The 24,206-nt window shown below is 34.1% G+C and overlaps 1 protein-coding gene across 1 annotated transcript in view; it reads right to left on the reverse strand.

Moving 5' to 3' along the window:
* Positions 1–10,728: 10,728 nt before the first annotated feature.
* Positions 10,729–24,206, reverse strand: part of KYNU (kynureninase) — a 91,375-nt gene continuing 77,897 nt past the window's right edge. The window contains exons 11-14 of the mRNA XM_067742050.1: positions 21,705–21,757; positions 19,760–19,845; positions 13,961–14,191; positions 10,729–12,649 (exon numbers count right to left, since the gene is read on the reverse strand). Of these exons, the coding sequence (XP_067598151.1) occupies positions 12,503–12,649; positions 13,961–14,191; positions 19,760–19,845; positions 21,705–21,757 (517 nt within the window). The 3' untranslated portion in view covers positions 10,729–12,502. The remainder of the gene's footprint in view (positions 12,650–13,960; positions 14,192–19,759; positions 19,846–21,704; positions 21,758–24,206) is intronic.

A 24,206-nucleotide genomic window follows, 5' to 3' on the forward strand; every position in this document is an offset into this window, starting at 1 on the left:
CTTTGATAGCTTCCCCTCTCATGTTGGCAGTTATATTTCAGTTTTCTTTGTCCTGCTAAGTCAGTTTACTTTCCAGTTTTGAAAGTGTATTGACATCTTCCATGCACTCTTGACTCTTGTCATTTTAGGGGTATTTCTATGTTTATGCCACATTTATTCATTTACTATAATTTTTTGTGAGATAGATGACTAATATTACCTGGAAGTATAGATTACTATACAGTAAATTTGCTCCCCTAAAATGATTGTCAACTTTCCCAGAGAAATTAATTTAAAACATTTAGTTTTCTTTTAGTCTTATTTTATTCTTATGTTTCTGACACAAATACACATTGAAATATTTAAGGAAGATGAAATTTTCTGATGGATAGGTAATCACACAGGTACTGGATATTGAACTGCACAGAAGTGCATGAGTTGATCACAATAAACGTACCAGGTCTGGCTGGATTGAAAGTCATTCAAAGGAAGTGTTCTGTAAGCTTTAATATGCTTTTCTTCAATCCTCCTAAGTATTGTTGAGAGAAAGATACATAAGAAAGAGAAAGATAACAAATATAGTATGTAAAAATATATGTAACAAGTTTGTTACAAAGTAAGTTAATATGGCCATCAATACAACCAAATAACAGATATGAAATAGCAATATTACTTAGAATTCAGTGAAAAATGTGACATTTGGAGTCAGTTACCAGTTTCAAACAGTCTGGTTCTGTTGTTGCCACCTAAAAAAAGACTGTCTGTGATTCTCTCTTTCTGTTCTTTTTTTTCCTCTTAATTGCCGTTTTTTCCCAGACCAGCTGTAGCATCTACGTCCTGACTTTGATCCAACTACTTACTTTAACCCATAGAGAAAATGTCTCCCATAGACTCTGCATATATCATTGCAATGTCTCCATTCTTGACAAGCTTGCTGTTTTAGCACAATAGAGTGCAAGGAGAGCTGCATGAAATGAAGCTCCCACATACTGGGAAAGAGTAAATTAAGACCTCTGTTTAGTAAATATTGGCACCCAAATGCAGTTCTTTTCACCTAAAATAATATTATGAGTATATGTGATTGAAATTGCAACTGAGGCCCAGGAATCCAATGTTAGTTAGTTTCTTTGTTTTTCATGGGAAGTCATGCTTTAAAACACTATTCTCATTTGATTGAGGATATTAAAGTAGGAACAAAAGACAAATATGCAAATAAGTGTGTGATATATTGTTCCTTTCAAAATCCATCATAAGGAAATTATGGAAACAACTCTTTGACACGTGGAGGCAGAAGGGATTGTTTCCATCATAAGAATATGTGGTGGGAAATATTATATACATGATACAATAAGAAACTCTTTCTATTTTTTGGGGGTGGGGAGAGGGAGGGAACAAAGGAATTTTAAAGCAAATTCCAGACTTCATCATTTTATTCCTATGTACTTGGTATATATACCTAGATATACTAACATCTTCTTACATCCACAGTAGCTATCACAGCTAACAAATTGAATAAAAATTCTTTTCTCATTCAGATGTCCTCAGTTCTCTCAGCAATATATTTTTATAGTTGGTCTTTGAATCAAGATCCAAACTAAGTCTACACATTGCATTTGCTTGCCGTCTCTTCAGTCTCATAATCCAGAATAGTTCCTTCTCCCTCACCTCTTCCCTATCTTATTCATGCTATTGACTTGTTGAAGAAACCCAGCCAGTTGCCATGTAGAATGGCTCATATTTGCTTCTCTGTGGGGTCTGTGGGGTCATTTAGCTTGTTCCTCCATTCTTCATGTTGTTATAAACTGGAAAATAGCCCTAAAGTTTTATTGGATTCAGGTTTATTATATCCTTAGTAAATAGCCTGCATCACAGGCACATAGTTACAGGTTGCTCCATTTTTACTGGTATTAGTGATGATCAGTGAGTTTAGGTGGTAACAATCCAATGCCCCCACTATGTACTTTCTCATCAACTTTTCCTATAATGTTTGATCTTTGCCTGAACCAATTATTCTAATAAGAATTGAAAATGAATTATTTTCTAATTCTATTATTCCTTAAGTATTAACTATAATTTTCTATAAAGGAATGCTTTTCCAAAGTGGAAGCATTTGTAACATGCTACTATATTTATTATATATTATATAAGGAAGGAGATATATATTTATATATACATTTACCTATATTTATATCTATATGTAAAGTAAAAGAAAGGATAAACCAAAGCATGAAAAAAAAATGTATAAATACTGGGAGGAAATAGGGTGAAGGGAATAGGGACAGAATCTAGAGTTTTCTGAGTATACCTGGCTTGCAGATTTGAAGTTGAAATTGTCCAATTATATGACACAATTCTGAAATAAATTTTATATTTAAAATGAAGTTTATAAAGATTGAAAAGATAATTCTAAAGTACTGAACCTAAATATGTATACAATTGGTGATGGAACCATACAGAGAAGAGTTATTACAAGTGCCTTTAAAACACAGTAATCTGACTTACTGTGTTTTACTGTGCTGTATTCTAAGGACAAAAAGAAGTTTCCAAAAGATCTTAAACTGTTTTCATCATATTGTTTATGATAGCTTTAGTATTACTAATTCTGAAACTATATATATAATATATATGCATATATATGATAGTGTATATTATACATGATAATATTATTAGAACAAAGATTTTCAGCACAAGAGATATAAAATAGATTAAGTTAAATAAATACTCTGTTATCCTAAATTAAATTGAATGAATATGAAATAAAGATATAATTTCTCATAAAAATATATATTTCCTAATGCTTTTACTGAAAATCATGGATATAATGATCAACCTAATTATAATGAGCACTTGTACTGTTAAGATTATAGTTTCTAAATGCCACTTTTCTCCAAAAGAAATTGAATATTCTTAAAGAAATGAGTGATATCAAGTTTGAGGTAGGAAATATACAAAGTAAGCCTACATCTTGTCAGACCAAAAGCAATAAAGCTATCAAAAAATAGCTGAGGTAATGTCAAAAGGACTCAGGAGCCACTTTAAAGAGTCAAAAATCGGAACACTAGATCATTAATAAAAAGAATAATTGCAATAAGCCAAAACCACATCAGAAATGTTTAAATCCATTATAATGATCCTCTTTATCATTTTGTTCTTTGAGAGTACATCTTGCCGAGATTAAAAATACTACTACTAGAGGGCTGGGTACATATCCTGTACCTTTCTCAAACACATAGTGCAGATGCTAATGGCCCACACAAGCATCAAATCCATCATCTCAGTAATAGGGTGCCCTAATCCAGTGATTACCATGTTGTACTTCATGGTGTGCTTTCAGGGTGTTTGCAAGTTTCTTTCTTAAGATTATGCCAAAATCCATTTACTTAAAAACCAATGCTCTAGCAACTTCAACTTGTGAAACAAAGACATAAAAAAATTTGAATGTAAACCCGTATAGTTTTGAACTCAAGAATAAGTAGAAAGTTATTGCGCAGAAAATAGCTGTAGAAAAAGTTTATTTCTTTAATTTGAAAATAAGTTATTGACTTCACATCCAGCTTTTTCTCCAGTAAGCTTTGTATAATAATTTCATGTTACACAAACAGACCTATGTATTACAATAGCACCCAAGGGCATCGCTATAAAAGAATTGACATTTATATAGATGTGCGTGAGTTATTGAGAAAGTGCAATTCATTTTTCACACATTCTACTTAAGAAAACAGGAAGTATATATATATATTTTGTTTTGTTTTGTTTTCAGTCATAATCCATTTCTTGACAGTTTAGCATGTTGTAGGGGATTAGATACCAGAAAGAAAAAAAAAGAAAAGAAAAACGACAACAAAAAAGCCTTTTAAAATGAGATGGCACAGAAGTGAGAAATTCTCAGAACCCCAAAATGAAATAAAAGCAGGAAACTGGGAAGTAAGAAAAGATCAAAGTAAGCTTAGGATCAAGGCATGGCTTTCATCCTCAGAGTTTCTGCTGAATCCCAGAGTCACTGAGCTTCAGTGTTGATAACTAAATAGGACATGAGACAAGCCTAGGATTGGCCAAGGTAAGTAAGCTGATAGGAGAGCCTGGCATAATGTTGACAACCAAAGGCTATATAAAGGATCAGCAAGAAAAATTAGTAACTTGTGAAGATTTGTAACTATTAATTGGTCCTCACATGGATTAATATATCTAGTTACATGCTGTTCATGTGATTTGAAAACCTGAAAACAACTCAGAAGTGATCCTCGGCAACTGGCAGAAGCAAATGTGAATACCTTTCAAATAACACACTTTAACCCAGTTCTCAAAGAACGAGCACTTTAAAGTTAAGAATTACAATATATACAAGGAAACTAGCATTATATGTGAAAAGCAACAGAAACAGAACTGTAAATTCATTATATATTAGATATAGAATATAAAATACTTACGATTATTAAGACTAGTAAGGAAATGGTGTCTTAGATTTGGTTCCCTAGGAACTTGAGACAGGAATTTGGATAAATATGTTTTACTGAAGGAATTATACAAAAAGCCTGTGAGGGAGAGGATAGAAAGGAAAAGAGGCTGATCAAGTATAAAATTCAAGTAAAAATCTAATTTTGGCTTAATCCACAAATTAAGGATGGTGTCCGAAGCATAAACTGATGTGTGTGTGTGTGTGTGTGTGTATGTGTGTGTGTGTGTGTGTTGTGTGTGTCTTCATTCTTTTTTCCCTTTCTTCTTGTGTGGAAGTTAAACATTTATTCTCTGTTATTTTAATAATCACCTTGGCTATTTTTTTTTTTTTTTGTGGTACGCGGGCCCTCTCACTGCTGTGGCCTCTCCCGTTGCGGAGCACAGGCTCCGGACGCGCAGGCTCAGCGGCCATGGCTCACGGGCCCAGCCGCTCCGCGGCATGTGGGATACTCCCGGACCGGGGCACGAACCCGTGTCCCCTGCATCGGCAGGCGGACTCTCAACCACTGCGCCACCAGGGAAGCCCCACCTTGTCTATTTTTATATGTATACTACTGACAAGGATAAGGAGCAAGGGAACCCTCATGTCCTACTGGTTTGGCGTGGAAACTGGTACAACCACTTTAGAAAAGTTTGACAGTACATAGTGAAGTCGACCATGTCTGTGGCCTATGACCAAGCACTTCCACAGTTATAGGTCCTGGACAAACTTTTGAACGTGTGCACTAAGAATGTTAATAGCAGCATTGTTGCAATATTACAAATATTTGGAACAACTCACATCTTCATCAGTAGTAGAATGAATTATAATTCTAATTATACAATAGAATACTGAGCAGCAATGAAAGTGAATGGAAAGCTATGTGTAACACATGAATGAATCTCAAAAAGCAGAATGCTGAGCAAAAGAAGTAGAAGAATATATACAGTATGATTACATTTATATAAAGTTCACACACAGGCAAATTTAGCTAATATATTTTTATGGGTACATGCATAATTATAAAATTTTAAAGAAAATAAGGGAATGCTTAACACAAAATTTAGTTCGATGATTATCTCTGGGTTTGGGGGAGGAGGGGGTGCAAGTAGGAGAAAGCAAGTTTCTTTTTTTTTTTTAATTTTTATTTTACTTATTTTTTTATACAGCAGGTCCTTATTAGTCATCAATTTTATACACATAAGTGTATACATGTCAATCCCAATCGCCCAATTCATCACACCACCACCACCACCCCCCTGCCGCTTCCCCCACTTGGTGTCCATATGTTTCTTCTCTACATCTGTGTCTCAATTTCTGCCCTGCAAACTGGTTCATCTGTACCATTTTTCTAGGTTTCACATATATGCGTTAATATACGATATCTGTTTTTCTCTTTCTGACTTGCTTCATTCTGTATGACAGTCTCTAGATCCATCCACATCTCTGCAAATGACCCAATTTCGTTCCTTTTTATGGCTGAGTAATATTCCATTGTATATATGTACCACATCTTCTGTATCCATTCATCTGGCGATGGGCATTTAGGTTGTTTCCATTACCTGGCTATTGTAAATAGTGCTGCAATGAAAATTGGGGTACATGTGTCTTTTTGAATTATGGTTTTCTCTGGGTGTATGCCCAGTAGTGGGATTGCTGGATCATATAGTAATTCTATTTTTAGTTTATTAAGGAACCTCCACACTGTTCTCCATAGTGACTGTATCAATTTACATTCCCACCAACAGTGCAAGAGGGTTCCCTTTTCTCCACACCCTCTACAGCATTTGTTGTTTGTAGATATTCTGATGATGCCATTCTAACTGGTGTGAGGTGATACCTTATTGTAGTTTTGATTTGCATTTCTCTAATAATTAGTGATGTTGAGCAGCTTTTCATGTGCTTCTTGGCCATCTGTATGTCTTCTTTGGAGAAATGTCTATTTAGGTCTTCTGCCCATTTTTGAACTGGGTTGTTTGTCTTTTTAATATTGAGTTGCATGAGCTGTTTATAAATTTTGGAGATGAATCCTTTGTCTGTTGATTCGTTTGCAAATATTTTCTCCCATTCTGAGGGTTGTCTTTTGGTCTTTTTTATGGTTTCCTTTTCTGTGCAAAAGGTTTTAAGTTTCATTAGGTCCCATTTTTTTGTTTTTATTTCCATTACTCTAGGAGGTGGATCAAAAATGATCTTGCTGTGATTTATGTCAAAGTGTTTTTCCTATGTTTTCCTCTAAGAGTTTTATACTGTCTGATCTTATATTTAGGTCTCTAATCCATTTTGAGTTTATTTTCTGTATGGTGTTAGGGAGTGTTCTAATTTCATTCTTTTACATGTAGCTGTCCAGTTTTCCCAGCACCACTTATTGAAGAGACTGTCTTTTCTCCATTGTATATCCTTGCCTCCTTTGTCATAGATTAGTTAACCATAGGTGTGTGGTTTTATCTTGGGGCTTTCTATCTTGTTCCATTGCTCTATGTTTCTGTTTTTGTGCCAGTACCATATTGTCTTGATTACTGTAGTATAGTCTGCAGTCAGGGAGTCTGATTCCTCCCACTCCGTTTTTTTCCCTCAAGACTGCTTTGGCTATTCAGGGTCTTTTGGGTCTCCATACAAATTTTAAGATATTTTGTTCTAGTTCCATAAAAAATGCCATTGATAATTTGATAGGGATTGCATTGAATCTGTAGATTGCTTTGGGTAGTATAGTCATTTTCACAGTATTGATTCTTCCAATCCAAGAACATGGTATATCTCTCCATCTGTTGGTTTCATCTTTATTTTCTTTCATCCGTGTCTTATAGTTTTCTGCATACAGGTCTTTTGTCTCCCTAGGTAGATTTATTCCTAGGTATTTTATTCTTTTTGTTACAATGGTAAATGGGAGTGTTTCCTTTATTTCTCTTTCAGATATTTCATCATTAGTGTGTAGGAATGCAAGAGATTTCTGTGCATTAATTTTGTATCCTGCAACTTTACCAAATTCATTAATTAACTCTAGTAGTTTTCTGGTGGCATCTTTAGGATTCTCTATATATAGTATCATGTCATCTGCAAACAGTGACAGTTTTACTTCTTCTTTTCCAATTTGTATTCCTTTTATTTCTTTTTCTTCTCTGATTGCCATGGCTAGGATTTCCAAAACTATGTTGAGTAACAGTGGTGAGTGTGGACATCCTTGTCTTGTTCCTGATCTTAGAGGAAATGCTTTCAGTTTTTCACCATTGAGAATGATGTTTGCTGTGGGTGTGTCATATATGGCCTTTATTATGTTGAGGTAGTTTCCCTCTATGCCCCCTTTCTGGAGAATTTTTATCATAAATGGGTGTTGAATTTTGTCAAAAGCTTTTTCTGCATCTATTGAGATGATCATATGGTTTTTATTCTTCAATTTGTTAATATGGTTTATCACATTGACTGATTTACCTATATTGAAGAATCCTTGCATCCCTGGGATAAATCCCACTTGATCATGGTGTATGGTCCTTTTAATATGTTGTTGGATTCTGTTTGCTAGTATTTTGTTTAGGATTTTTGCATCTATATTCATTAGTGATATTGGTCTGTAATTTTCTTTCTTTGTAGTATCTTTGTCTGGTTTTGTTAGCATGGTGATGGTGGCCTCATAGAATGAGTTTGGGAGTGTTCCTTCCTCTGAAATGTTCTGGAAGAGTTTGAGAAGGATGGGTGTTAGCTTTTCTCTAAATGTTTGATAGAGTTCACCTGTGAAGCCATCTGGTCCTGGACTTTTATTTGTTGGAAGATTTTTAATCACAGTTTCAATTTCATTACTTGTGATTGGTCTGTTCATATTTTCTGTTTCTTCCTGGTTCAGTCTTGGAAGGTTATACCTTTCTAAGAATTTGTCCATTTCTTTCAGGTTGTCCATTTTATTGGCATAGAGTTGCTTGTAGTAGTCTCTTAGAATGCTTTGTATTTCTGCGGTGTCTGTTGTAACTTCTCCTTTTTCATTTCTAATTTTACTGACTTGAGTCCTCTCTTTCTTTTTCTTGATGAATCTGGCTAATGGTTTACCAATTTTGTTTATCTTCTCAAAGAACCAGCTTTTAGTTTTATTGATCTTTGCTATTGTTTTGTTTGTTTCTATTTCATTTATTTCTGCTCTGATTTTTATGATTTCTTTCCTTCTGCTAACTTTGGGTTTTGTTTGTTCTTCTTTCTCTAGTTCTGTTAGGTGTAAGCTTAGATTGTTTGAGTTGTTTCTTGAGGTAGGCTTATATAGCTATAAACTTCCCTCTTAGAACTGCCTTTGCTACATCCTATAGGTTTTGGATCATCGTGTTTTCATTGTCATTTGTCTCTAGGTATTTTTTGATTTCCTCTTTGATTTCTTCAGTGATCTCTTGGTTATTTAGTTACGTGTTATTTAACCTCCATGTGTTTGTGTTTTATATGTTTTTTTTCCCTGTAATTCATTTCTAATCTCACAGTGTTGTGGTCAGAAAAGATGCTTGGTATGATTTCAATTTTCTTAAATTTACTGTGGCTTGGTTTGTGACCCAAGATGTGATCTATCCTGGAGAATGTTCCATGCGCACTTGAGAAGAAAGTGTAATCTGCTGTTTTTGGATGGAATGTCCTATAAATATCAATTAAATCTATCGGGTCTATTGTGTCATTTAAAGCTTGTGTTTCCTTATTAATTTTCTGTCTGGATGATCTGTCCATTGGTGTAAGTGAGGTGTTAAAGTCCCCCACTATTATTGTGTTACTGTTGATTTCCTCTTTTATAGCTGTTAGCAGTTGCCTTACGTATTGAGGTGCTCCTATGTTGGGTGCATATATATATTTATAATTGTTATATCTTCTTCTTGGATTGATCCCTTGATCATTATGTAGTGTCCTTCCTTGTCTCTTGTAACATTCTTTATTTTAAAATCTATTTTATCTGATATGAGTATTGCTACTCCAGCTTTCTTTTGATTTCCATTTGCATGGAATATCTTTTTCCATCCCCTCACTTTCAGTGTGTATGTGTCCCTAGGTCTGAAGTGGGTCTCTTGTAGACAGCATATATATGTGTCTTTTTTTCGTATCCATTCAAGGAGCCTGTGTTATTTAGTAGGAGCATTTAATCCATTCACATTTAAGGTGATTATCGATAAGTATGTTCCTATTACCATTTTCTTAATTGTTTTGGGTTTGTTTTTGTAGGTCCTTTTCTTCTCTTGTGTTTCCCACTTAGAGAAGTTCCTTTAGCGTTTGTTGTAGAGCTGGTTTGGTGGTGCTGAATTCTCTTAGCTTTTGCTTGTCTGTAAAGGTTTTGATTTCTCCATTGATTCTGAATGAGATCCTTGCTGGGTAGAGTAATCTTGGTTGTAGGTTCTTCCCTTTCATCACTCTCAGTATATCATGCCTCTCCCTTCTGGCTTGTAGAGTTTCTGCTGAGAAATCAGCTGTTAACCTTATCGGAGTTCCCTTGTATGTTATTTGTCATTTTTCCCTTGCTGCTTTCAATAATTTTTCTTTGTCTTTAATTTTTGCCAGTTTGATTTACTATGTGTCTCGGCGTGTTTCTCTTTGGATTTATCCTGTATGGGACTCTGCCTTTCCTGGACCTGTGTGGCTATTTCCTTTCCCATGTTAGGGAAGTTTTTGACTATAATCTCTTCAAATATTTTCTCAGGTCCTTTCTCTCTCTCTTCTTCTGGGACCCCTATGATGTGAATGTTGTTTCGTTCAATGTTGTCCCAGCGGTCTCTTAGGCCCTCTTCATTTCTTTTCATCCTTTTTTCTTTATTGTGTTCCGCAGCAGTGAATTCCACCATTCTGTCTTCAAGGTCACTTATCCATTCTTCTGCCTCAGTTATTCTGCTATTGATTCCTTCTAGTGTAGTTTTCATTTCAGTTATTGTATTGTTCATCTCTGTTTGTTTGTTCTTTAATTCTTCTAGGTCTTTGTTAAACATTTCTTGCATTTTCTCGATCTTTGCCTCTATTCTTTTTCTGAGGTCCTGGGTCATCTTCACTATCCTTATTCTGAATTCTTTTTCTGGAAGGTTGCCTATCTCCACTTCATTTAGTTGTTTTTCTGGCGTTTTATCTTGTTCCTTCATCTGGTACATAGCCCTCTGCCTTTTCATCCTGTCTACCTTTCTGTGAATCTGCTAGTATTGGAGGGTCTCCTGTAAAGGCGGGGGGTGGCTGTGGCTCACGGTGGGACAAGGACACTGGCAGCAGAAGTTCTGGCAAGTACTCCTTGGCATGAGCCCTCCCAGAGTCTGTGAGAAAGCGAGTTTTTAATGCTCTTTCTTCACCTGGGTGATGAGGACAGAGTGCTGATGATGCTTTGAATGGTTTATTTACATAATTTGATGTAATTTTAATGTGATTAACATCAAATATTTTAGAACTTTAACTGATAGGCACCTTCATATACCTTTCCTTACTCAACTATCTAGTTAATACCCTTAAGATTTTTCTCTCGTAGTATCACCGTTTATCTTTAATAGAAGAACTTACAGTTTGTAAATATATATTTACTTGGATGTTTATAGGTTTACTCTCTGTTTCCCCACTAAGCTACCTGTTCCCTGAGAGCTGAAATTATGTCTTTTTTGTTTACCACTGTGATGTTCAAAAACAATTTCTTCTAGATGAAGTCATGTATGGTCAGATTTTAAGGTTTTGAGAATTTTTCCATCTATGAAAGATGAGTTTTGCCAAAAGTGGAGGTGGGAAAGTTTTCTAAAGCAATTATGCAACCACTCAATTAAGTGAGATAACATGTAAATAGAATAGCACAATACATGGTACATGGGAAGTACTCAATAAATATCAGTAGTTGCTGGTGTTGGTGTCAGAGCTCTGCAACTTTTTATTTAACTCTACCACTCAAAGTGGTTGGCTAAGCTAATACCGTCATAGTCACTCTTTCTTGCTGCTTATGTACACAAATGTAGAGTATTTTGCCAATTCATGAATAGTGGTTATGGCATCAACAGCTGAGAACTAGGGGAATTTTACAGGGCTGAATGTAACTGTTGTGTTTTCATAGTGATTAACAAAGGTCCATAGATTTGGGATAGAGGTTGAGTGATGAAGCACTTATTTCCTAACCTTAATCCTCAATCACAAGTATCTTAGAGTGATTTATTTCATTATTTTAGAAACATAGTAGCATCTGAAGTCTTTTATCAGGAGAAATTCCCATTAAACAAAACCAAGAGATTATGATAACATTAAATAAGGGGACATCCTTGAAAAATGGATTAGGACCCTAGAGTGAGTAAAGAAATCAATTTAATGAGCTTCAACCACCATTAGTTGTAATGAGATAAAATAATAAATATGAAAGCACAAGCAAATAATTTATGCAACTTTTGTTGTTGCTATATATACCATTTTTAAAACCAGATCTAGGATGATATCTACTCACTATGAAAATCATGGTAATGTCAGGGAAGATAACATGAAAGAATGGCCAATGGCAATTGTAAGAAGCTGTGGAATGAAAACTGAAAGACATTTCTTCTTTACCAGATGTTAACATACGATTAAAAAAATTGTGTATTAGAATCAATGAAATAAGGCTTGTACACAAATTAAACTCTGATATTAAATGTATTCCTTAGTGTGGATTGTGACCAAAATATTTGAAAGCCACTGCCCTAGAAAATGCATTTTCTGTTCCTCAGATTGGAGTTAGATGGAACATTGTAAAAAGCATACATATATCAGATTGTTCAACTACAGTGCCTATAAGAAACTCTTTGGTAAATTAAAATTAAAGTAATATTTCTAAAATTGACACAAAAATTTCCACGTACATTGTGAAGTTGTCAGTCAAATTATAAATTAAACCAACAAAACACATTTCATTAACAATGAAATATGACAGCTAATCAAGACTGTGTACATAATACTTGCACCAGTAAAGACTTTGATCCACCAAACACCAAGAAATTGGACAGCCATGCAGATATCTCAAGGCCACAGACCCTTAAAAAATTGTCTTGTTTTTCTGTGAAGTATACAATTCATTGCCAGTTATGTGTAATCAGTTTTGAAATAATTAAAACTTGAATAATAGTAATAAAATAACCACAGGCTTTCCATATTATTTGCTTAAGTTGCTATGGAAAACTCGGCTATTTTTGTTTCTGCAGAGTCAAGTGCAGAAATGAACAGATTGATAAATTTATAAACATCATGGAAAGAATTGTAGAGAGGAACTGGAGCCACTCGAATCCCATTTGGATCCCGTTTGTCACACTGTAGAGGAAACAAAAAGTAAAATCACAATAATGTTGGCATCATTCATATAATGGAAATCCACATTCAAGAGAAACTTACATAAAACATTCATACTGATTTCCCTAAAACTTAATGTATAAGCAATTTTTTTCACTTTAAATAAAGCATAGTGTTTCTATGTTATTTGAAACTCCCCTCATAATAATAATTAAAATATTAATGGGTTGGTACATGAATATCCTAAGTACTTTCCTGAAGTCCAGTCAGCAATGATCCTTTTTAAGCAACCAATGGATCGAGTATACAGTTTATCTGTGGAGAGACCCTGGAGAGACTGGAACCCTTGCACACATTTCAATGATTGAGAACCTCACTGAGATCTGGATAGTTTTAGTTATATTTCCATTAAATTCAGTAATCCCTAATCTCATGAATTGGGCTCAGATAATTCAGCATAGTCTGAAGATCACTATGACTATCTTTAAGAAACACGCCCTATGGGCGAGACAATATAATAAATGGTTTATGTGTGCTGGCACATTTTATTCCATAACAACTTATGAGGTAAGTATTTTTGCAGCAAAAATACAGATGAAGGATCTGAAGTCAGTAGTTGTTTACTAACTTCCCCAGGAGCACATGGCTTGTAAATGGTAGAGTGTGATTTGAAATGCTGATATTCTGATTTGTGTCTTCAGACTCTGGGGATACCTCTCCTAAAGGTTTGGAAGACTGAGTGCAGCAGTTTCTAAATCTGGAAATAGATATGTTATCACCATTTTTCCTGAAATTACTCATTAAATACTTATTAGTTCTCTTCAAGAGACTAAGAGGGCTACTTAGGCCCAACAGTTTAAAAAAAAATTCCATACAACATTAACACTCTTAAGATGTGTCTACATATCTTTCTTGACTGAAGTGAAAATGTTGAAAATAATTTAGTTCAATCAAACAACTAAGTAAGACTGATTTCCTTTTTCTCCCTCTACTATATTGTATGTTCTTTAATTCCACTTATTCAATAAATATATAATATATTAGGGTTTTCACTAAATTTTTTTCTGCCCAAACTATAATGAAAATAATGGATAAATTACATAAAATTCTTTCCTGCAACCAAAATTTGTGGTTTCTTCCCTTTTTTCAGAAATGACAGATCTCTGTGCCCTTCAGTTAGCACAGTGCTGAATACTTAGTTGGCATTTAACTTATCCTCACTGACTGATGTGAAATAACATGGAAAAATGAATAAACAAAAAAATCCAAATTTTGTCCTCAACATGCAACCCATAGAGAAAAACCTGGTAGCAAAGCAAGAGATATACGTACAACCACTCCTCTTTTTTCTAGTTCTTGGAAAATATATTTAATTGGAATAGAAAATATTAGGGTTAGCTGGCAGCCGCGATCCTCTATACGGGATGGAGTAATTATGTTCACAACTGTTTTCTTGGTTTCTGCTTTATCCTGGCTGAAGTGATGCTTGATCATGTATTCCAGATAACCAGTTAGCAAAATAGATTTTCTCCTCAGTGCTTTCATAGTTGCTTGCCTAAAGATCTGCAGAATGAGAAGCAATCAGGTTCACGGTTTCTTGTTGATTTATAAAGAAGCAAAATTTAACTGTAAATCACACATAAAACAAGGGAAATGCCCACTTTTGACCTTTCCAATAAAACATCCATTTTAGATAATCTTTTTGTGAAAACATGTCCTCTTTTAAGTGCTTTGCCATTAAAAATTAAACACAAAGTGTCCATGACAGAAAAACTGTACAACTGTCATTTAAACAATACTTGCAAAAGCAGAAAAATATAAGTGAACATAATGTTCCTTCAGTTATTTTAAATTAGCTTCATATAATTAGTACAAGTAAAACATACCTTAATAAATGCATTTAACTGTTATAAATGTCAAAAATTTTCCTCCAAACATTTTATACAATCATAATCAAGATTTTTTTCTATTCCCATATAAAGTTTGTTTAATCCACAAAACGGTGCAATAAGAGCTAAACGCTTATGTGGAAGGCAATGTTACCAATATTATTTATATTCGTTTTACCAATTCCTAAATCTCCTTCAGTTTAACAGCAAGAAAACAAGTAGTTAAATAGTGATGGCTAAGTTTGGTCAGAAAAGCAAATAATGTTAGATAATGCATGTATTATTACTGAAGCATTTGGTCTTTCTTTTTTTCTTCTTTCATCATTTTCTCCCCTGCTAAACTCTAACACTGGTGTGAAAATACTGCCAGTTGCTGCGTGAGGTGTCTTATATTAAGATGAGTGACAAAAGGGCACAAAATAACTGGTATTGGAACATTAGGGGTCAGAACAGACATGCTTTTCTAGCTTATCTCTTAAGGTCAAATAGAGTTTAAAAATATATTCTACATATAAGAACTGAAATAACTGCAAACAGAGAATGATGCACTGGCAAGCCACTTAATGTCCCTATTCTGTATCATGTTATGCCACTGACCAAACATAGGGTCATTTGGTGATATCTATACTTTATGAAGTCTATGAAAATAGTTTTTTCTCTATATACACATGGCATGTGTGGGCAGGCATTCTACTAGAACTCAACCATTCAGGCATAGATTTTCTTGACCTATTGCATGGAAGGTATGGATGTGGCTGAAGGAGAGGATGGGAGTTGTACGTAAGGTAATGTCTTGAAGGAAGAGAGGAAAATCAGAGGATAGAAACCTATCTGCCTCTCTTCCCAACCAGACCTCATGGACTGTGTCTGCAGCCTGGGAAGAGTTCAGCTGCAAATAGAAGCTGAGGTCTTTGAGGTCCATGTCAAAAGGCATCTGACATATTCAGTGCAAAAAAATGCTACTTTAGGCCAGTTACATGGACTTTGGTAAGAGGCATCTCTTCATTTCCTGTGTAAAAAAAATGTCCATAGATTTGGCACAATAAAGACTCAAGGGAACACCTCCAAGTTTTGGATCAAGAGAGCCTGATCCAAGAATCAACATTTGTACAGAGGGCAGGAGCAGGGACAGGTAAGGTGTAGCCCACCAGTGGTTTGGCTGTCAGGTTTGGAATTAAAAAAAAAAAAAATGTGACAGGAATCTTTACAAGCTTCTCTTTGGAGATTAATAATAATTTGAGGATATTTTAATTATTTAAATAATTCTAGTACACTTTCTGGATCTGCTTTGGGACCCATAAGATGCAGATGGGGACAATGTGTAAAGTAGTACTTTTAATGGTATTTCATTTGTATTCATAGGTTAGTAAGACTTTGGGGAATATTAAGTTTATAGGGGGTTTTTTTTAATTAGGTTTTTTGCTCTTGCAGATTTGATAACAAGCAACCAATTTTTTTTCATGACAAATGTGTCAATTTTAACATATCATGACTCTTTGTTAATAATAAAATAACTTTTAAATGTAAAACTAATTTCCACATTACAACCACAACAAGAGAAGCTGCATTCTGAGGCGGTCGTAAATTCTTCTCAGAGTGTAAAAGTCTCTACTGAGGCCTCAGATAAAAATATCAAGAGGGGATAATAGGAGTTAACAGTGAAGTAGAATAAATGTCCCTTTTTTTTTTTTTTTTTGCTTCTCATTATTTTCATGCTTTCAGTACTGTGGAATAATTTTTTTTTAAATTAGGAAAAATGAAAAGTGTAGTTTGAAAATATTCAGCTTATAACAGAATTCTTGGCAGAGTTTCCACTATTTGGGTGAGTTTTCTTGCTAACTAAAATAAATGCAAAGCTAGAAAAGTTAGTTATGTTTAAATAGGAAAAATAAGTATAGCATGATGTTTTCAATTCTTAAAATTGGCTCCCTAATAACTCTGAGGAAAGACAGAGTACATTTCTTCTGACTTGCCCTGTATTTTAATTGAATGCTCTAATTTTATATATTTAAGCTATTTAATTATATATTTATGTACTGAAAAAGTCTAAAATTGTCTATATGACCCTTCAAAATACAATATAAGTATTGTTTAATTTCAAGTTAGTAATTAGAAGGTTGAGGTGACCTCCGAAGTCCAAATCTGGTCCAAACATCTTCATTAAAAAATTGAGGCAAATGAATTCAAGAGTAGTTGTCACTTGTTGAAGGTCACACTTAGTGTCCCAGTGAGGGATAGAGTATTTGCCTCCTGCTTCCTACCTTATTGCTCTTTCTCTTGATCCACAATATTTTTTAAATTATTGTACAAAAGATTAAATAGGCAGCACTATGAAGAAACAGTTTGAAACTAATTATAAGGTGCTATTTTTCATGGTATCCATCAATCAATCAAATACACATTAATTGTGAACAAAGCCATAATTAATCTTTTTTAAAAATTCTGTGTATTGCAAATCCGAAATCATATCCATGTACATTGATTCTTAAGTATAGAATCTCTTCTTCGGTTGGCATTTGACTGTGTAAGAATATTTTTTGAAAGGGAAGTAGAGATAACAAAGAAAGGTAGCTTGATTCATGTATTTATTTCTTTCATTTACTCAAACTTCAGCTACGTGTCTCCTATATGTGTAACTTTTAAATAAATTAGGTAAGTACTGAATAGGTTAATTCACTGACACATGGCAAACTCAGAAACATCTAGAAGGTACAGTGTTTTAACAGTTAAGTAGAGAATGGGAAACAATGAAACGTATTATTTTGTAATTTCAGAATTTTGTAATTTATAATAGGAAGCAAGAATTTCGAAAACACCTCTTTAACACAAGATTTGATTACTTAAAGATAATTTTGGTTAGAACATAGCCTCGACAGTGAATGATTTAATAAGATATCTCCAAGAGGATGCAGAGAAACACTTAAGTGATAAGAAGCTCCAGAGCAGTGTACATACCTCTTCTGTGGCATTTAGAGTCTTTTTCTCAGGTTTAAGTTTAGATATTAAAGGAGAAGATAAATCAGTCTTCAGATTCCAGCTGAGAATAGAAACCATGTCTAGGTGACTATAATACAGTGTGGAAGAAAACTATTGGTAGGGAAAATAGGAATAAGACTTCCTGTGGCAGAAGAGGTGAATACTGAAGAACAGTCAGTCCACTGCAGAGAATACCAAAGTGATAGTGTCTAAAAGACATTTTCTAGATACGGCTAGGAAGTCATTTGCAAAGATAAAATCAGAGGAAACTTTAAGTACTAATTTTTCCTAAGGTATTCCTTGGTGCCTTGTTTTTTCTTACTATAATTCATCTTCTCCCTGATATAAACTTTCAAAATAAGCAAAACGTTATCTTCTTTTAAAATGTTTAACGGGGGACATCCCTGGTGCTCAGTGGTTAAGAATCCGCCCGCCAATGCAAGGGAAACGGGTTCGATCCCTGGTCCGGGAAGATCCCACATTGCTGCAGAGCAGCTAAGCCTGTGTGCCACAACTACTGAGCCTGCGCTCTAGAGCCCACAAGCCACAACTACTGAGCCCTTGCGCCACAACTACTGAACCCATGCACTGCAACAACTGAGCCCACATGCTGCGACTACTGAAGCCTGCATGCCTAGGGCCTGTGCTCCGCAACCAGGGAAGCCACCGCAAGGAGAAGCCCGCGTGCTGCATCAAAGAGTAGCCCTGGCTCGCCGCAACTAGAGAAAAGTCGGTTCGCAGCAGCAAACACCCAATGCAGCCAAAAAAATAAAATAAAATAGAATAGAATAAAATAAAATAAAATAAAAATGTTTAACGGAAGTGTTCCTCAGGTTGGATATTTTGAAAGCAAATCAAATATCATTATTTGATTTGCCGAGTAGATTTCATCACCCCCCTTAAAAAGATTTTTTAAAATATGTATCACTGCCTGTGAAATCTTGTTACTGGGTCTATTTCAACTTAAAAAAAAAAAAAAAAAAAACCTGCCCAAAAGTGAAAACAGCACAAGCTCCATCTAGTGGTCATACCGAGTATGTGCTCTTTAAATTGGGATGAAATGAAATGAGTTGATTACTACTATCTAGTGGTGAAGCTGTATAAAAACAGCGGAACTTGACGCTGCTGTCCAGTGGCCAAAATGAGAAGCTGCTGTGAATGTTCACATAATTCTAGAATTTTAAGTTTGGAAGAGATTTTGGAAGTCTTTATCCGGTCACTCATGCCAGAATACGCCACAGTAGAATTTCCTAAACCTAGATGATTTTAGGAGGCTTTCAATTTAAAAAAAAACAGAAAATCAAAATTTTATTTGAATATCTATATATTTAAAATCTCTATTGGAAACATATGTGTATTTACTTAAAATATATTTTACTTAAATGTATGTATATAAAATATATTGCCTTAATATATGTATTAATACTATTATTATATAGATATAATTATTAACAATATATATTTACTTAGATAAATTTAGTCTTAATCTGAAATTAATGAATATCCAATATCCAAATAATTAGTTAGGAGACATATATATGCATTATATGTGCGTAAAAATGAATAGATATAGGTAAGTACCCTATTATTTAGGGTGAGACTAATTTTAAGTAGAAGCATGAATGGACTTAAAGAAAAATATTGAGCCAATAATAGTAGAAATTAAACATGGATATAATGTTATAGAAACCCCAGTGAGGAAAAAGAAAATCCGCCCTACCTCATAGGACAACCTTACTCATCTTTGGTTTACTCTGAGTATTCATACTCTCCCCAACCCCCTGAAGTCTTCCTATAGTTTTGTCACGTGGCAGTTTGTCAGTTCATTGACTCACAGAACTAGAAGAAACAGAGTCCCCAGTAATCACAACATCGTCCAGCACACAATAATTTCTTAATAAGTAAGTGTTTGAATGAGTGAATTAATCAAGACTTAAATATTGCATGTTTGTTTTGTATAGAGAGAGACCAGTAGAAGATTAAATAACTTGTTCAGGTTCACACAAATTCTAAGTGGAACTAAAAATATGTCACCCCATGTAAGTTTCATTGAACATTTATTAAGTGTGCCAAGCCTTGGGTTGGGGGCTGAATATATAAATAAAAAGTGACATTAGCACACAGTCACTGTCCTAATGGAGAACCCTGCCCTTCCTCCATTGTTTATGCACATTGCATATTAATCTAGCTGATTAGCAGATAAACAACATGTCTCAGGTAAAGAGAAAGGTAAAGATGTGGGAAGGCTGAAGCATAGATCACTTACCTCTAAACTAGCATGTAAGGAACAGACCAATAGAATGGGAGGATTTGAAATTCGGAATCCATTGACCCCAGGGATTAACTGCAGTTCTGAAAAATTAATATCGTGTCATTTTTATAGAATGTGCCTAAAAAGGTATCATTTATGGATTTTTTTATGACAGTAAAGTAGAGAGGAAAAATATAAGACTTAAAAACTTTTCTTCCTGAGATTACTGAGATATTTAAGAGAAACGCCATGGACCTAAAATACCGGCATATTTCTCCTTCACCTACAACTTCCATCTCCTCTGCCCCCACCTTCATAGCAGCCTACCAAAAATTAGAGCCCTTAGACACAAGACAAACATAATGTCATCTAGAAGATTTTCGGCACCCCATCCTCTGCCCTCTCATCCCCAGCCAGCATTCCTTGTTCTGCTCCATGCTTTGCCTTTCTATTATGAAACCAGGTCAACAAGGGGAAGATATCAATATTCGAATGATTTGTAATTGTAATGTCACCCAAAGGCAGAAATATAAATGAAATGACCTAGGAAGGTGACTTTTAACATTAGGATTACTAGGTCAAGTAACTTCTCTTGGGAAAGAAGAAAAAAAAAGGCTTTAAAAAAAATGATCTGCCTAAATATGATATATTAAAAAGGTAAATTAATATCAGACATTATCCTAATTATAATTAATTAGATTGAATAGTTGCAAGTTAAATCCAAGAGTTAAAACTGCTAGTTAGAGATAAAGTTAAAAACTAATACTAAGAGTGAGAGAATTTTCTGGGTCTTTAGAGATGCATCTAATTAAGGCTAGTCAAACTATATCCAGTGGGTCAAATCTGGCCCACCACTTGTTTTTGTAAATAAAGTTTTATTGGAACGTAGCCACATTCATTCATTTATGTATTTTTGTGGCTGCTTTAGCACCACAATGGCAGAGTTATGTATTTACCACAGAAACAGCATAGCCCCCAAAACTTAGCATATCTCCAATCTGACCCTTCACAGAAAATTTTTGTCCACCCCTCATCTAATCCAGCTCCCTCATTTACAGATAAGAAAACCCACTACAAACAATTTAAATAACTGGCATAATAACAGTTCATTATTTCAGCAGCCAAGATAAAACACAGCTTTCCTGATATGACTGAAGAGCCCATCTTTATTCTTTGCATCTTGGTTGGTGCAAATGTGAATATATTTAAAATCCTATCTCAGGGTTGGAAGCAGTCTGAAGGATCAAATTTAAGTTTAATTCTCACATTTAGGAAGTTCTCTGTATCCCATGTGATGGAAGAATAAAGTCACTCAGGAAAAAGAAATAGTGCAATTTGATAACTCCCTGTTCATGGTGTACTTTCATTTCTACCCATTGGGGTTACTATTTGGTATGTGATGAAAGACACAAAAGAAGGAATATTTGGGAAAATAGAGGGATAAAAATGAACATTTATTAAATAGTATGCTACTTGGTTTATAGCTTAGAATGTGTCCTGCCCTCAAACGAAACCCTGAAATAGTTATTATTATTCACATTAGATATGTGAGGAAAAAACCCCAAAAATCCAAAATGATAATTATGTGCAACATCACAAAACTATTAAGCAGCAAAGCGGGTTTGATACCTAAGTCTCTCTGGGTCTGACTCCAAGCCAACAATTCCTTCCTGTTTTCCCTGCCTGATGTTTTAGGTACTCCATATTGATGAGATCTGAGTACTTTAGATTTCACTTCTACTTATTTCCCTACAAAAGGATAGGCTCAAAATCATGCTAAAATCTATGAACACTTAGTCTTACACTGAAGAAATGTCATTCCTTATTTTAAGAATTCTCAGTGGCATTTTCAAAGTGCACTCTCCATGAGGCATGTATATTACATATCATACAAAGACAGACGAAAATTGAAATAAAGTTAAGACAAAGTGACTTGTGAAGTAAAATTGAATACACTTACTGTTATCCATCTTAAATCTGGTGCTTAATTCATGGCCAAACCATCCCACTAACCTGAAACATAAATAATAACATTTGATATTTTGGTCTATAAAAATAGTCACAATTAATATAGGACTCTAGGGCCTGCATTTTAAAATCATTTGTGATACGAGTCATCAGATACTTAAGCATATAAATACTATATGATATCATAAGGGAATTAATATTTATAACCTTCTTGAGATTGAGTATAAAATCAATTTATTCTTATTAGTTGTATTACCTTTGCAAAGTTAAATCATCTGGAGACCTGTACTTAATGACCTTGTTCTTATTTAAAATTAAATAAAATGAGCAAAAATGTTGGTTATTTTAGATTTTAAAACAAAGGTGAAAAGAAAGCTCCAAAAAAATGTGATTAATACAATAATGTATTTTTCTTGCAGTAAGCTCTCTAAGGAGAAATGGCATAAAAATAACCTATATAATTTTTGAAAAATTTTAAATAATTTTCTAAAGAAATTGTTACTTTCAGATTTTAATAAGAATGTTAATTAGCCAGATATAAAATACAGTATATATAGGAAAAATCATATGTATGTGTGTATGCTTATTAGATAAAAAAAAATACAAAATATCTAAAGAAAAATATAAAATTTGAGAAAGAGAAATACAATATTCCTGATAATCAATTCTTCCTAAATAAATTGCTAGTTTTAATACTGCCAAAATTAAAAATTCCAAGTATGTTGTTTTTGGATTTGGCAAAATGTTGTTAAGTTTATATAGAATATATGAGTGAAAATAATAAATTTTGAAATAGAAGAGTATAAAGGTGAATATGCTCTTTATTATACAGCATATTACGAAATTCGTTAAATGAATGAGCACAATACTATTAAAAGAAGCATCAGGGAGACAAATGGAACATGGCAGAAAATATAAAAAACAGTCCTCAGATCATACAACAATTTAATAAGTGATAATTGTAACATTCCAAAAAATGCAGAGATGAAGAACATATGTTCCTATATTTATATGATTCTTAAGAGTAAATTTTCTAACTATGAAAACCAAAGAAAATATAAAGGAACATATCTATATATTCAGACACATTTCAAATTCTGTATTACAAAGAAAAAACAAATGAAAAACCAAAAGAAAAACCAATGATGGGGAGAAGGAAGCTGTTTGCCACATTTAAAAGAGTTTTCACCAAGAGTTTTTTCATCAGAGAAAGGGCAGTGCCCCCAAAACCACACAGCCACGAAGAATGGACAAGGCATTTATAAAAGGAGAAATGCATATGCCCCATGAATTCTGGGGGGAAAAAAAACCCTCAATCTCAGTAATAATTAAAAATATGAAAAAACAAGAAGATCAGACCATGCTTCACATATCAAATTGGCAAAGTCATTTAAAATTTATATGTCTGTTTGTATCAAGGATTTAGTAAAAAGGAAATAAGCTCTTTGTCTAATAATGAATATATAAGTAATAAAGCCTTTATGGAGTACAGTTTGAAAATATAAATTAAATATTGTATAGTTTTCTGTCCCAGTACTTTTACTTGTTCCAGTTTATCCAAAGGACTGTTCGGATTACACTATTTGTAGTATGCTAAGATGTGTGTGCCAGGACAGTGAACACAGTACTATTTACAGTGTCACAGCAACCCCAATATCTTGTAACAGAGAAACAATAAAATAAATTATACAACTTTTATATGATGGAATATTATGTAGCCATTATAAAAATCATATTTGAAAGAATGTATATTCAAAAAGAATAAAATGGAGATAACAATATTTAAACTATGTTTCCAATTTTAGGATAAAATATATTGCATGCATTTATATGTAATTATGGCCAAAATGTTAAAATTTTCAATTTTTTCTTTATTCACATCCAAGTCAAACTTAGACGAAATGGAGAAACACCAAAGTTACTTTCATTAGTACTAAGATTTTACAGTTATAATAATTGAAAAAAGAGGTAGTAAATTGTCACTACTTTCAAATTATACAATTTTGTAGCTGGTATGAACAAAAAGATAATTTAGTCTGGTAATCTGGTACAAAATTAATATGAGAACTAAATATCTGAAGTTTACAATTTCAACAAGCTGATATAATAATAAGAAATATTCCAGACCTACATAAAAAAGTTTAAATACTTCTGAATCTGAACAACAAGAGCAAAAAGACTTGAATAATTTTCAACATCAGGAAAAACAATAGGACTTCCCTGGTGGTGCATTCATTAAGAATCTGCCTGCCAATGCAAGGGACATGGGTTTGAGCCCTGGTCCAGGAAGATCCCACGTGCTGCGGAGCAACTAAGCCCATGTGCTACAACTATTGAGCCTGTGAGCCACAACCACTGAAGCCTGTGTGCCTAGAACCCGTGCTCCACAACAAGATAAGCCACTGCAATGAGAAGCCCACGCACCGCAAGAGAGTAGCCCCCCATCGCCCCCCAACTAGAGAAAGCCTTGTGCGCAGCAAAGAAGACCCAACAC

The sequence above is a fragment of the Pseudorca crassidens genome, chromosome 6 (assembly GCF_039906515.1).
Source record: "Pseudorca crassidens isolate mPseCra1 chromosome 6, mPseCra1.hap1, whole genome shotgun sequence".
Classification (NCBI taxonomy): Eukaryota; Metazoa; Chordata; class Mammalia; order Artiodactyla; family Delphinidae; genus Pseudorca; species Pseudorca crassidens.